The sequence below is a fragment of the Haemaphysalis longicornis genome, unplaced genomic scaffold (assembly GCF_048455015.1).
Source record: "Haemaphysalis longicornis isolate Haplotype H1 unplaced genomic scaffold, Haemaphysalis longicornis Haplotype H1 scaffold_1, whole genome shotgun sequence".
Classification (NCBI taxonomy): domain Eukaryota; kingdom Metazoa; phylum Arthropoda; class Arachnida; order Ixodida; family Ixodidae; genus Haemaphysalis; species Haemaphysalis longicornis.
In genome coordinates, this window is record NW_027526203.1 from 312,781,884 (window position 1) to 312,798,101 (window position 16,218).

Here is a 16,218-nt window from a genome sequence, read left to right on the forward strand (position 1 = left end):
CGCAGATAATCAAAGAGGCATGCTGCCCGTCCTTTAAACAAGCACGCGCCGACGCAAACAAACGAGTAAAGGGAAATGCAGGCAAAGGCGCTTCCTGTGCACCCTGAATAACACAGCGCTAGTCTACATATATCGTCTAAGTAGTATGCAGCTGGAATCCAATCATGGCAACCTGTTTCTATTCTGTTATCCGCGGACTTTCCGAGAGCGGCGGCTGCAGCGAGCTCGTTCGCCTCCCAAACACACCCCTTTTGCGCCCGGACAACTGACGACGTCGTGACGGACTGACGGCCTGTCTGTAGAGTTGATTAAGGGCCCAGTATTTTCCCGGCAGAAGAACCGGATACGGCCAACAATTGCCCCTGCATCCTTCAGCTCCCACGGTTTTGGGGCCTGCGTGTTGTGCTGCCTCCGACGCGGCGTGTAGGAACTATAAGATTGGCCAGCGGCGGTGTGCGCGGCGATGTTACCCGCATCATCGCTACCGATTGTGGCGGCTCGCGCAAGAGAAAGGAAAGTGGTTCGGCCAGTCCGCTCGTTGCGCGCACGGCAGGAGAAGCTCCCAAGGACGTCGCGCAGGGGGGAAACCCCCTCACAGCGGCGAACGAGGCGCCTCAGCCGCCGATTAATTCTCGTTCCTGGGCCAGAAGGCGCGAGACACGCGATCTGCGCAGAACTCCCCGCTCCTCTGCAGCCGCGTTGTTGTCCGCGTGTCCGCCGACCGGCATGGCTTTTCTCAGGGTGCATTGCTTCGCCGTTGTATGCTTCACGGTCGTCGTCTCCGTCGGGCTCGTCCACGATGTTCACGCCCTCGACGATCATCAACTGTGAGAACAACTTTCACATTTTTTTTTTTATCACGCCCGGTTCGAGATGCGAGAAAGCCCTAATTAAGCAGCTATGGTGTTTCCTGCAAAGGCCCTTTGAATCCTTTAAAATCTTTTCCCTGATCGCTGGGCGGTGCGGTCGGTTTTCTCAGAGGTTGTCTAGGCGTCTTCTACGACATACGTTGTTTTCAGTTACCATGAATCCTGGTGAGAAGGAAAAAATGCATCTTCCGTATACGAGGAGAACTGTCGCTGCACGAAATTGGTCAAGTACCTATTTCATTGTCTCCTGTCTGCGACTGGAAAGTGCGCGGCCAGGAGTGCAATTGTACTTGATAGAGCGGGTTTCTTGACGGGTTTCCGATTTGGAATTTTTGGAATAAATCGCAACATTCCGCCTTCCTGGGTGCTTCGGGAGGGCGGAAACACACACACATAAAGAACTTCGCAGCGCCCGCGCGACTCCTCTTCGCGTAGCCTAGAGTTTTATTTTAAAATACGAAGACGACGTAGTGAAGAAAAAATCTTAAAATCTGTCCCATAGCCTTTCATAGTTGAAGTTCTGGTACGCAAGTTTTGGCGATAGCGTTTTCTGGTTTATTCGTAGACGGTAATTTAGTGATGGCTGCGCGGATATTTTCATTACCTGCAATTGTAACTTTTACATGGAGTTACAATCCACGATCACGTTGGGTGATCCCGTTGTCGAAAATGATATGAGGCGGAATTTATTTTATAACTAGATCTCTGCGAGTGATGTGGGTTCAAAAAGATTCACATTGCTGGTTTGCCCCCTCTTCCCCCTTTAGCCTTCTTCTTAGCAGCAACTGACTGCGACTGTATCAGCTTGCCTTTACGTCTCCCCATTACTCCGTTTGTTTGGTTCTCAACTTTATCGTGCTGCGTCTATTTACGAAGTCATCTCTTAACATGGCAATTTATTTGTGGTAGAGTAGTGTTTACGACCAAAGCAAAATTAATGCTTGGAACTCTGTGCAAAGCCGATGTCTCATTGTACTTTCAACTACTGCGCTACCCTTGTTTGTCCTTCGTTGCAATGAGAAAACCTGTTGGGAGATTTCCGCGCACAAGGAATCAGGATTTTTAGTCCGAAACTTGAATTTACTTTGTGAAAGGTTCGCTAATACAGAGAAAACAAAACCACCTGCAGTGGTTCTATTTGATTTTCGTAAATTCTTTCACTTTCTGCTTTTTAATGATCGGGGAAAAGAAGCTCGTGGTTGCGTTGCTGGGATGAAAACCAGGCAGGATCTTGCATCTCAATCGGCCTGAATACCTCGGATCGGGGAATGTGAAAAATATATATATATATATATTGCAAAGATATCGCGTGAACGCCATCCTTCACGCGCTTGCTTCTTTTGAAGGGCTTAGGCTGCGTATACCTGGGAAAACCCATTGGGGTAAAACGTAAACAGGGGATGCGTGGCTCCGCTAAAACAGGGCTGATAAAACCCTGTCCATTTGCTAAAGTAAAATAAAATATACTCTTTCTAGCAATATAAATGCGTACGCAAAACACCCCTTTTTTTCCGGGTAGTGCCGTTCGCCTACGAAGTACCGAAGTTAAATGCGTTTGCACAGCATCACTAGAAACACTGCATTGGCTGTCACTTAGAAGAAGTTAGTTCAAGAAAGCATATGAATTGTCGAGATTTTCGAACTTTTGGTTATTGATATTACTGTACGAGTGGTAACGTTCCCTTACGGAAAACCGTGAATTGCGCACGGGTAACAAGCTAACTTCCCATGGTTTTATAAAGAGAAATTTATGACATTTAGCAATTAATTTGCATCCACCCGCTCTCGCAGCCACACATTCCCGTTTCCGCGTTGAGGTGTCCTTCCGTTTCACATACGTAAGGGCAATGTACACTTCCTCACTTGTTTGCTCACATTTTACGGCCTGCATACCTCCTACGAACAGGCTACACAGACAACTCCGGGATAGTTTGTGCTACAAGTTTAAAGCTTTGCAATACGATTGCTTTTTTTTTTAATGCGCGGCAGCTGGAGATAATGAATTTCACTAAGCCCTTCAAGTGCCTAGAAAAATATGCTATTTTTCAGGGATTGACACAAACACATGCGAACGCTGACGGTCCGATGCTAAACATATCTTTCTCTGCATGCTCTCCATTCGCTTACCATTTTACAAGTCGTCTGATCAATTCGTCTTAACCAGTGGTGGCACAGGGAGAGGATGTTGTTCGGACCTGATCGGCGAGGCGTCGGTAAACCGAGGACCCCCCCCCCCCCCCCTTTTTTTTTTATTCCTAATAAGCGCGATTGTATGTTGTTGCTCGCAGTTTATTTGGCTTAATGTCATCTTCAATGATGGTGCAACAATTTTCATCGATTCGAGGTGTTTTCTTGCGTGTGAAATAGAGAGCGAGGTGACGATCCCGCTGTTCCTTAAGTGAGGGAGTAGCTGGACGAAACTCCCCCGACCCGCTTGAGGAGCGCTATTATGATCTCGCACCTGGTTACGGTCGTCACGTGATTGAAATGCGGGGTGCAGCGCAAGTGCCCATCGAAACGAAATGCGCCGTTGTTCCTCGGGTGGGCAACGTCGTAGGGTTTCAACTATTTAACATTTCGATCTCCGTGCTCAAATCGGCCGCAATAGGTCAGGGGTTGCGACCCTCTGATTGAGGTTGGATGAGGTTTGACCTCAGACGCACGGATTCGAGGTTGAAGAAGATTGAGGTTTGAGCTTAAGTCGAAGGAAAACGCCGTGGTCAGCGGGCTTAATTTTCTTCTGATGACATTTTACCATGCTCTTACAGTGAATAGTTTTTCTTTTTTCTCGCAGAGCGTGGAAGAAGAATCAAACATAAATTTCGCAGCGTACGCCCCATCAGACTGTGGGACAGAGTTTGAAAAATTTACCGGTGATTTTTAATCTGCTGTTCACACTAAGCGTGCTGCGCCCCACACTGTACGGATTCATACCTAACCTCAATTATCGCTTAAATGCTGGCTTTTCCCCGTTAAGAAATTCTGCCGGACTTGCAGAGCACTCAGCAAGAAGCGACAAAAATCTTGCTCCAAGTTTTTGCTTCTCCACGTTTTTGTGTAGTACAATTAGCAGGTGACAGCTAACTGTTGTCCCCCGTAAATGTAGCTAACGAATTCAGAGTAGCCTGTTTCACGTGCAGGAGCTTCATTAGGTCTCCGAAAAAAGCTCCAAGTAGACTGCACATCGGCCAAAACAACCAAATTATGTTCTTTCTGTTGAGATGAGGTCCATCTCGAGGTGATGTTTAATATGAAGTGAGTTGGATGTGCAGTCTGCTACGTCTCATCAATACTGTGCTGGGCTTGACGAAATGGGCCTCAACTTTAGCGCTGTAACGTTGTGACGGGGTCGAGTAAGCGGATGTTGGCTTGAGTTGCGAGAAAAGCTAGTGAGACCATTTTCCTATCTTTACTGTTTCCCTCAGGCTCAGTACAATGCGTCCAGTCCTGATTGGCATATATTTCCCACTAGGATGCTAAGGCTTCCACTTCTTTTATTGTGACACTGCCTGCTTTGAGATTGCGGTTGTTCTCGCGTTACTAATTTTTGAGTGTCGCATCCGTAGCGCTTTGTTATTAAGTTAAATAACCGTTGCTTTCAATCGAGTCCCGCTATAAAAATGTGTTGATGTAATCCTCATAGGGCAAAGTTCCAAGGCAGAGAGCGCTACAAACTTGTTTTTGAACGACTAAATTGTAACCTGTAGAGTCCGCTGTTTTCTATGTGTCAGTTAGGCAATCCATTCACTGGTGGGCTATGGTAAACCCGCAGGTCTAAACATATACCTCGCCCATCGCCCATTCGTTTGCAGAGGTGAAGCAATCCTAGCGCACGTCTTGCAGAGTCCTCAGTCCCCTGGCAAGCTCCCAAGTGCAGAAGGCAATTCAAACGGCGACTATCCCATACAAATTCTTGCGGTACGTCAAGGGCAAAATGCCGAGGAGGCCAACATTCGTTCATCGCCAGTGCAGGCTTCTCTGCTACCTGCGTGTGCGCTCGCGTCATCTTTTCATGATTTTAAAAAATCAAATAACAACGTTTTGGTTCCAACTAACCGTTTGCAATTGAATATATCGAAAATCGTTTATTGCTTAGCGCATTAAACCTTCAACATTCTGTCTCTGTCCCGCATGCGCTGCTGCCACTAATTTACCTTGGTTGCACTTAGTAAATCATCGGCATAACTTTTTTCTAGCGCCACGTCATTTCTACTTCTCGTCCCCGCCTTCTAACCATAACCAGACTAACTTCCATGCCGAGGACGCTTAATGCGTCGCCACAGGGCAGGTACAGCGCACACGACCCTTGCTTGGGTTCGGCATTCGCCAGCAGCTGCGCCTGTCAATGGCTTATTGACATCAGAATGTATACGCTCTCTGGTTTTTCTTTCTTTCTCTTTCCTATTACAGCGGGAAGGCCCGTTGGAGGGTTCCCACGATGTCCAGTTGTGCGCTCCGAAAACCGCCGCTCGAACAGAAACAAAATTCATAAGCTGTTTACTACTGGGTAAGCTATAGCCGGGATATGTTGTTCTAGAAGCGGGAAGCGTGCGTATGGCTTTTGCTCCGCGATTCTACATTTGATCTCAAAGCAGACGCGGAACTCAGCAGCACGATCAATCAACGCCGGTGTCGTGGACGACGTTGGTCAATTGCGTAGGGATGGAGCAATAAAAGGAGGGACCGGACAAATGCGCTCGTTGCACCCAGAAAAGGGGACGGGATGATAGAACTACGGAACACCGATTTACTCTTCGATCTCCTTGACTGTACCCAGCTCCCACCACCGCCACCACTACCATTCCCCAACACGTCAACCTTTTTACTGCAACGAGAAAAGAAAAAAAAAGGAATTTCGTGTGGTACCCCAAAACTTCACCACGACGAGGAGGCGTGCCGGTAGCCAAGAGCTTGAAGTTCATTAAAACCCCGGGTTTTATTTATTCTTGTTAAATTTATACAACGCTAATTCCGGCAGCTCCTCACCATTATTTTTTCTGTGCTGCAACCATGCCGGAACGCGCATTCTCCGGAGGCTAAACTGGGGGCGGCCCCGGCACAAAATCGAGGGGTTTCAGTTGGTGTGCCTTCGGCAGCTTAGGCCGGCATAGGTCGGCAGAGCGGGAAACCGCTCGCAATCGGCGCCCACCTCACCTTGGCCTCAGTGTGTCGCTCAGACATGGTAGATTATCGCGTCTTTTTACAGGTAACGGCTTGTAGTATCCACCACTGCTTCCAAGCTTGAAGGCAGTGGTGGATACGACCGAAATTCTCTGCGTAACTAATTAACACCTACGTTATACGCTATGCTTAGTGCTTGATTTAGGGAAAAGCTCCAATTATTTTTCTTATGTTTAAAAAACGTTGCACACACGGGGTTTTTGTATTTCGACTGAATGATCAATATCGCCACCACAAGCACAAGCCTAGGAACCATTTTTATGCTGTGGTATTCTAATTCCAAATAAATTGCTTTTTGTGTGAAATTACACAATGAACCGATTGTTGTGATATTTTCTTGGAAAATAAAGTCTGAGCTCGTTTTTTCTTCTTTTCTATGTTTCGAAATAGCTTGTCTGTTCTGTTTGCTTGTAACTGTCTATAGTACCATCCTGGGGAAGGGGGGAGGCGGAGGAGGGGGGGGGGGGGGGGGGGGGCTAGTAGCAGGCGGAGCGAAAACACGCTGCCTCGTAGGGAATAGCAGGACGCTCGGCGTAGCGGCATGCTTTCCAAGAGAGCACGCCGCCGCCAATAGAGCTTATTCACGCCTAAAGGGAGTGACGGAACGCTGCCTTGGAGATGGCATTGCAATTCCTATACAGGGTTCAAGTACTCCGCCTTGAAAGCAGCAAGTAAATCCCACGAGGAGTATTTCGCCTCTCGTTTTGACCGCCATGCGCTACTCCTCGGAAGAGTAGCCCAATGCTTCCAAAGGGGGTGAAATATGGGACAAATGTTTTTACTCCCAGACAGAGTGCCCAGCCCTACTGACTTCTTAGTGTGCAGCGGATGCGTATGCTAGCGGATGCGTATGCGAGCAGAATGCCTTAGACCACCACGGACAGTATTCCTTTTTGCAAGCAATTGACTCCCATGAATTAGCTTTTACAAGACGATTATCACGATGCTTATCACAGCTATAGATATTTTGCGTTGCCCCGGTTTATGTGGGGTCCGGCCAAAGTGGCAGCGTTATGGGTATGCTCTAGCACCCGATCTCGTTCCACCTCCGACCCTATGGTTAACCATGGTGGTGACCCCCAAACCTTACGGCTTACATACCGATAACGCTTAGCCGCGAGTTAACGTTTCTCTACGTTCCTGCCGTTGAGGTTAAGAAGCTTGCTGCAGTTTCGCTCACGAATTAATCCTAGCCTGAGGGGTGACATGACCAACGCGCGCGTCTGCCACTAACGTCACGCCAGCCGGCGCATCGGCACAACACAAGTTCGGTACGATTCTTGTTTAGGTATTCCACTGAGCGCATCAATGCTTTGTAACGTCCCGAAAAGACGCAGACCCAAACTATCTTGCTGCCTAGGAGGGGCCTTCGGCTTCCTCGGCAGGACGAGCGCTTTTACGCGTTCAGAGCAAACACAAAAAGCACGAATGTGGAAAGTAGCTCGATGGCGGTCCCGAACACGGCGATGACAGTGCTATCGCGAGGCGCATCGACTCGAAACGGCATTGAATCGATTGGTTCGGAAAGGCCAGGCGAACGGGCTTTCCACTTTCCCGGAGGCTGCTCGGGGAACACGCAAGGCCGGTCTGTGCGTAACTCACGACGACGGCCGGTGCCGCTTTATCCAAGCGACACGAGCGCTCTCGTCACGCTTGCGACCAAGCCAATAGGCAAACGGCGTTGCTACTTCCGCTCCTTTCGTCAAGCCGTGTCCCTCCGGTATACATAAGCCCATCCGGTTAATTGAGACCTCGCGCTGCGGCACCGGCATTTAAGCTGGCTTGCTTTTTTTCAGGTGTAGAGCCCTCTGTTACCCTCATGGTCCGCCATTTGCCGCTTCTCCGCATAACATGCCCGGTTCAGCTCCATTTCTGTCTCTTCATTTTTCAAGCAAAGCTTTTTACCTCTACCCCCCAAGGGTTCTTTCGCGACCGTTGGTGTCACGAGAAAACTCCAGCGAACAATATAAGAATTTACTGGCACCGCCGGAAATCGAACCTGGAACTAATAGACTAACAAGACGAGAGCCCGTCGTCTTACCGATTTAGCTACGAGACCACGCGAAGACGGGGAAGACAGGTGGTGTACTCACCAAGCACATCTACGGGTTTACCCCCTGCGTTCGCGCTGAATGCCACGTGAAAGCGTCACGCGACCACTCATGCCCGTCTAGCGGCCCTGTGCGCACCTTGCTCATGTGCTAAGAGTTACAAAAATTTAAGGAAGCTCACACCAATGCATGGCATCTCACTTCTAGTACGCCAATGTGCTAAAGCCTGTGGCCTCCAGTGTTCACGTAAAAAATCACAGCTCCTTGTCGTCCGCCCTCATGCCAAATAAAGGAATACATTCAAATACTCCTTGATGGTCAGGCCATCACTCCAAGCCCCAGCATCAAGATCCTGGGCCTACATCTCAAGGCTAACACCAAGAGTGACGTCTCCTTGCAGTATCTCTAAAACAGCATCAATCAAATTATACACATGATCAGGCTAGTTGCCACCAAGAAGCCAGGCCTAAAGGAATCCGGTACCTTTAGATTAATTCAAGCGTTTGCCCTCTCCAGAGTCACTTACGTCAATTCCCTGTCTTCTTCTCGACAAGGAAGACTAAATAATGATTAGAGAGGCGGTCGAGCAGACCATTGGTCTTCTCATGAGTGCGTCCACATAGAGGCTGCTTAGCACGGGGGTCAACATCACGGTGGAAGAACTGATAGAAGGCCATCTTTCTAACCAGAAGATCCGACTCAGAACTGCGGTGGGTAACAGCATGCTTCACCAGATTGGGTGGGCAGCCCAGAATGTCACTCCGCTTGACGTACTACCAGACTCTTGGCGACCAAAACTAAAGATGCTCCCTTTGCTTAGAAATATGAACCCCTCACATGACGAGGGTCACCGAAAAGCACGGGCTCAAGCGCTAAACACCACCCTCGGTGGGGATCATGCAGTTATCTACACAGACGCCTCCAAACATCGAGGGCAGCAATACGCCGCCATCGTGGCTACCTCCAGAACCAACCTCCTTGCGTGTACCTCGCTTAGGACCCAAGAAATGACGGCAGCAGAAAAGGCAGCCATCACCTTGGCTCTCACTCAACCAGGGGTTCGGAGGGTAGTCACCGATTCCAAGCAAGCCTACTGGAATTACCGGTCGGGTTGGGTGTCCTGACCTGCGCTGCGCGTGCTAAAAAACCACTCCCCAAACGGTTCCATACAGATCATCTGAACACCCCCTCACGCTTCAATGGAGGGCAACAAATATGCCCACCCGACAAGCCTGCGCTTTTACCTCCCATGCTATGGAGCTACACGAGGACAGTCACCCGCTTGTCACGCTCAGGGAGATAACCCAGCATTATCGCCTTCTGAGACAGACCGTACCTTCGCCTTACCCTGACCTTTCCAGGGAACAACAAACTACCGTACGGCTCATACAATCCGGGCTCCTTTCCACAGTCTACGCGTCTTCACTTAATGTATCCGAATCGCTACGACGCTGAATGTAAATTTTGCTCAGAAGTAGGAACACTCGGCCCCGTAATCGGGGTGTGCGACTTTAGCCCTGAGCACCCTCCTCTCTTTCCGTCAACTACCCAAAAAGAGCAATGGGAGATGCTGCTGTCCAGGCCCTCTCTACCTACCCAGCTCCAGCGGGTGGACAGAACACAGTCCTCGCGGAATGAATATGGGCCCCACAGAAGAAGGAATCACTCCCCAGGGATGCACTCTGGGCCGTTCAGAAATCTGAACAGAAGTATTTCTTCCGCCTTCTCCTCCTTCTCTGCCGCAAATCTCGTCGCCTCCGTCCGCGGCGCAGAGACGGAGAAGTCAGATCGTCTAACACCGGGTTGGAGCTTACTTTAATTTTATAAAAAAAGTTTCCACTCTTGTGCTGCACCAATACAACTCAACCAAACACCGCTCATGCATCATGCCTTGATTTAACCTTACCAAGAATATCTCTTTGAAGTAATAAATGGTGTGGTTAAGTGCATTTCACTTCTCTCCGGTATTACTATTTGTAAAGCGATGTGAGTGAATTTAAGTGACGTCGCATGGGTAATCGTTATGGCTGCCGTTTACAGCTTTGCTTTCCAACCACATTCACGGGGTGGATTGGCGCGATTTTTTTGGCTAGGATGTCTTCCTATCCCTAAGCCTCACTCATCACTTCTCTTTCCATAGCTTGGTGGGCCGACGCAAGTTTTGTTTCAAGGCGCGTTGTAAGACTTCAGGCTACAGCCCCTTAAAGGGACACTGAAGTGATATGTAAACATTGCGGCATTACTAGCGCAAATTGTAGTCCAGAGTCCCCAGGCCATGTTTCGACCACTCTAGGCGCGTTTACGCGATTTTATTTAGTAGAAAAACTAATTCGAAAACGCTGTCCTCCTCTCTTTACGCTCGCCCATTTTCTGTGGCGTTTTCGTGTGACGTCAGGAGGGGATGAGCTGGCAATTGGCTGCGCCACGGCTGCGCTACTGCACGGCTCACCGGCCGACAGAGTCAGTCAGTCCAGCGTTTCGTCCGCCGGCCGCCGGCGGGTCGTCGCAATCAAGGAGGTTAAAAAAAATTGCTTGGTCGCAATTCGTTCGCTTAGTTGAAACGAAGCCAGGACACGTTTGTGAATGGAAGAATGTGCCTTTCTTTACTTGGTTTGTTTGTACACTGTATCTAGCTCCAAGTCAAGGTCGCTTCACACAAGCGCTGCACATGCGACGCTTCGCTGACTGGTACGCCGGTAGGAAAATATAAGGCCTCTTGAAGGCGGGAGAAGAGTCAGCGAAGTCAATATAGGTACTAAGCAAATAAAATCAACTGATATTTTTACCGTACAGCGTAAAACTAGGGCGCGGGAAGCACTTTTTTGCGCTGGGCGAACAAGCACAGCGGTCAGCAGCACGACTACGCATCTGCGAACGCTTTTCCGTCTACGAAATGCAATTGCTAGACGTGAGCTACTGTGGAAACTCGGGCGACGCTTACTGCACGATCGCAGTACAACAAATAGTCACCTAAGCGGCTTGAAATGCCAAAACTAAATAAAAGTGTAAACCGGTTGTACAATATATACCCTATATTAGCAAGCCTTTCGCGTCCCGCTCCGTAGCCTAGCAGTCTGGGGCGCTAGGAGTTCACCGTAAATGTTTTGCGAGTCACGAGTTCGCATCCCCGCGGGTACGTGCTTTTTTTTTTGTAAATTAACTTTTTTGTTTTCCGCCGATGTTTTCTATATTGAGTTCACCTTTTTTGGGGCCGCAACGTTCATGGCTACACGAACTAGATCACAAAACGCGCGCAGGCTGGCACTGGCGCGCTAGCGAGTTCTCGTTGGCGTGCTGTTGCCATAAGCACCGACTGCTTGCAGGCAGTGGGCACAGGCCAGAATGAACAGACCCTTGGCCTGGTGCGAACACGCTTTTTACGATACAGGCATGAGGGAGGCAAGCTCCAAATATGGGGGAAAAGCGCATGACATTTGGGCGTCTGCGGGTACGCGGAGGGCGTTCATGCACTGCGTAGGTCTCGGCTAGTGAATGCTACGACTACAAGCCGTCCTGGGAGGCTTATCTTGTGCATTTTACAGCCGACAACATGGCAGAAGCGCGGTACGATGATTACTGAGATATTGAGAATGCCCATCCAACAAAGCCATTGGTTATGTTTTACAGAACCGAAACCGAAACCGAAACTTGTGTGATTGCTAACCTTGGGCATCGTCCAATCACGGCGCCCCTCCTCTCAACGTCACAGCCTTAGTTGGTGCGGCCGCCGCAAACCGCGCATGGTAGTTTTTCTTCTTTCGCGCTTTGTAAAATAATTACCGATTTGTCAACCGGATAAACGATGAAAAGTGTGCTAATTTGAGCCAGTCTACGCAGTGCAAGCAAAAACGGGAGCTTGACAAATTCACTTCAGTGTCCCTTTAAGCAATCACCCGGACACCTTTCACCGCCATTTTGTGGGCTTTTCTTTTTAGTAGCAGAGGTAACATATCGTTTGTTGAAGCGAAGCTTTATTGCCCTCGCTGATGCCGCTGTACGCCAATACGCGCTGCAGGAAAGCCAACCGTGTCTGATTTATTTATTTATTTATTTATTTATTTATTTTAGATACTGCGATCTCGATACGCGATCTTAGCAGGGTGCGTTTCATCTTTGTAACAAGTGCATAACAAGACACAGAATTATATACAGAAACATATTCGACGGCACGTAAAAACACAAGTCAACAATCAAAGCAGAGTAGACTCGAATAAGGATAATGAGCTTTGGGAAATGGCATCATTCGCCAGATCATTCCAGTCTACAGTGGTACGCGTGAAAAAAGAATATTTAAAACAGTCAAGTTATTTCGCGCGTCAAGTGGTGCAATCATGAGGAAGTGCCGTTTTCTGGTAGCATAAGCTGAAAAATGATGATGAATGATCGTGGGTTAAGTCGAAGAAAAAAAGCTTCCCCCGGCCGGACTCGAACCTGGGTGCCTCGCGTTATATATAAAGCCGGCATCTATCCGATCGCAACGTTTCGACATGGTCGAAGCAAACACCAAGCAGCAGGTCCGGATTCGCCCCGTACACCTCAAACCCAAACGTTAGGCCTACGGAGGGCACACCCGAGAGTTGCTCTGGGTATTCTATAAAACTGGTGCGTACCTCCAGAGTAGCACATACTCGCAGTGTGGGATTGGCCAAGCAAAGAATCCATCACGAGAAAGCTTCGCGTTCAACCCTCGTCGTCGTTAGACGGAGGGGTGCATAATCTTTTGTTCAGCCTCCTGTTTGCCGAATGAGTTCCAGCCCCAACTAATAACACGCCAAATTTCCTTCTCATGGTGTGAATCCGCGCTCACAACTTCGCCAATATATATATATATATATATATATATATATATGTAGCGAATCAGAATGGGAAATGAGGGGCTCGTTTGTTCGTGGGTTCGGATCCCACCTGGCGGGCATTTTTTCTCCACTTTCTTTCTTTCCAAATTCTTTATCTGTTTCAATGACCTACCACATCCTCCCCTTTGCTTTCCGAGGTTTTCTTGACTGCCAACTGTTATTTTTGTCTTATATATATATATAGCGAATCAGAATAGGAAATGAGGGGCTGGTTGAAATAAGACAGAAATAAGGGTTAACAGTCAAGAAAACCTCGGGAAGCAAAGGGGAGAATGTGGTCGGTCATTGAAACAAACTGTCTTATTTCAACAAGCCCCTCATTTCCTATTCTGATTCGCTACATGCATAGCGAGGGCCTCTGTTCTGGCAGTCTTGGTGACAAAGGTAGTTAAGAGGGTTCAACGCTGGTCGACCACTCTCGACATGCCGTAGACACTCGAGTCACGGCCCGGGGGTTAAAAAGAAGGTCCCCTTCACCCCGAGTAGTCCGAGTGGCTCTGGCTACCACCCCCAAGTGCAGGAAACAAAAATACCTTAACATAAATACCCCAGAAAGTGGCGGGGAAAACAGCCACGCCGGTAGCGTAGTGGTCATTGCACCAGACCGGTATTCTGGAGGTCGTGGGTTCGGATCCCACCCGGCGGGCATTTTTTCACCACTTTCTTCCTGCCTTTCCGAATTCCTTATCTGTTTGAATGACCTACCACATTCTCCCCTTTGCTTTCCGAGGTTTTCTTGACTGAAGGCAAAAAACTGCCCAAAGGAACGGCACGGAAGACCAGAAAGATACAAACACGGCCACCCTTTTGTCTCTTTCTCGTCTTCCGTGCCGTTCCTTTGCGCTGTTTTTTGCCTTCATAATGAACCAACTACATTTCTTTACTGCCAACCCTTATTTCTATATATATATATATATATATATATATATATATATATATATATATATATATATATATATATATATATATATATATATATATATATTTGTGGGTTCGGAACCCACTCTGGGGGCGTGTTTTTCTTTCTTTCTCACGTAATTAATAAAAAATAGTCTAACCATTCCCCTATACCTTCTTTGGCGTTGTAGACTACCGGCATTTCTTTCTGTATTTCCTAACGAGCCCCTCATTTCCAAACTATATGTATATATACTATATATATATATATATATATATATATATATATATATATATATATATAGAAATAAGAGTTGGCAGTCAAGAAAACCTTGGAAAGCAAAGGGGGGAGGATTTGGTAGGTCATTAAAACAGATAAAGAATTTGGAAAGAAAGTGGAGAAAAGATGCCCGCCAGGTGGTATCCGAACCCACGACCTCCAGAATACCGGTCTGGTGCGATAACCACTACGCTACCGGCGGGGCGATTTTCCCCTCCACTTTCTGGTGTATTTATGTTATGGTATTTTTGTTTGCTGTGCTAGGGGGTGGTAGCCAGCGCCACTCGGACTACTCGGGGTGAAGGGGACCTTCTTTTTAACCCCGGGCCGTGACTCGAGTGTCTACGACATGTCAAGAGTGGTCGACCAGCGTTGAACCCTCTTAAGCTTCCTATGGCACCAAGACTGCCAGAACAGAGGCCCTCGCTATGCATGTAGCGAATCAGAATAGGAAATGAGGAGCTCGTTGAAATAAGACCGAAATAAGAATTGACAGTCAAGAAAACCTCGGAAAGCAAAGGGGTGGATTTGGTAGATCATTGAAACAAATAAAGAATTTGGAAAGAAAGCAAGTGGAGAAAAAATTCCCGCCAGGTGGGATCCGAACCCACGACATCCCGAATACCGGTCTGGTGCGATAACCACTACGCTACCGACGGGGCGATTTTCCCCTCCAATTTCTGGTGTATTTATGTTAAGGTATTTTTGTTTCCTGTGCTAGGGGGTGGTAGCCAGCACCACTCGGACTACTCATCATCATCATCATTTATTAAACCCTTAAGGACCCCAGAGGGGTATTACATAAGGGGGGGGGGGGGGCAGAGTCATCAGTAGTGCATATGTGGTACAAGAAAAATACGGTTGGGTACATGGTTCATTAGACAATTTATACAACAACAAATCTAATTAGAGAATTTAACAACAACCAAAATAATAATAAACTAAAAAAGGCAGCAGCGGCAAGTCTTGGGGATTATATAAAATTAAAGTCTAAGGTGAGATAACAATAATTCTTTGAATTTCGTCGGATTGCGTTCACGGACAACATAGTCTGGCAGCTTGTTCCATTCTTCGATGTCACGTGGTAGGAATGACATATTGAATGCGTAAGATGAACCATGCAATCGTTGTATGCTCATGGAATTGAACAGACGGCGTGAGTAACGGGATGGTGTGAGCAGGAGGGAAGTGCGGAGATGGTGAAAGTGATAATACAGTTTGTGGAAGAGGCATATCTGTCCGATTGCACGTCTAATTGACAGAGAGGGAAGGGAGAGGGATGCTTTTATGTCGGTGACGCTGAGATACCAGTCATATTTAGAAGTGATGAAGCGGGCTGCGCGGTTCTGAACTGATTCGATGGCGTCTATTAGGTACGACTGATGAGGGTTCCAAATAGCAGATGCGTATTCTAGCTTTGTTCGGATGAAGGTCTTGTACGCCATTTTGCGTATGGTTGGGGGCGATAGTGAAAGGTTTCTTCTAATGTAACCAAGCGCTTGGGATGCTTCGGCAACGAGTTTTAGTATGTGTTCGGACCAGGTTAGGTTTGTTGTTAACAGAATTCCCAGGTATCGGTATGATTCTACTAGTGAAAGGCAAGTTGACATTAAAGTGTATGTGTAATTAAGTTCGGAACGACTACGAGTTACGTGCATGAAGTTGCATTTCGATAAGATGAGTGTCATTAGCCAAAGAGAGCACCAATTTTCTATCTTTTGAAGGGGGTGAAGGGGACCTTCTTTTTAACCCTGGGCCGTGACTCGAGTGTCTACGACATAGCACCAAGACTTCCAGAACAGAGGCCCTCGCTATGCATGTAGCGAATCAGAATAGGAAATGAGGGGCTCGTTGAAATAAGACAGAAATAAGAGTTGGCAGTCAAGAAAACCTCGGAAAGCAAAGGGGAGGATTTGGTAGGTCATTGAAACAGATAAAGAATTTGGAAAGAAAGAAAGGGGAGAAAAAATTCCCGCCAGGTGGGATCCGAGCCCACGACCTCCAGAATACCGGTCTGGTGCGATAACCACTACGCTACCGGCAGGGCGATTTTCCCCTCCACTTTCTGGTGTATTTATGTTAAG

General features: G+C 47.8%; 1 protein-coding gene across 1 annotated transcript in view; it reads left to right on the forward strand.

Moving 5' to 3' along the window:
• The first annotated feature begins 548 nt into the window (after positions 1–548).
• Positions 549–16,218, forward strand: part of LOC144150086 (uncharacterized) — a 38,462-nt gene continuing 22,792 nt past the window's right edge. The window contains exon 1 of the mRNA XM_077681900.1: positions 549–827. Coding sequence (XP_077538026.1) covers positions 727–827 — 101 coding nt within the window. The 5' untranslated portion in view covers positions 549–726. The remainder of the gene's footprint in view (positions 828–16,218) is intronic.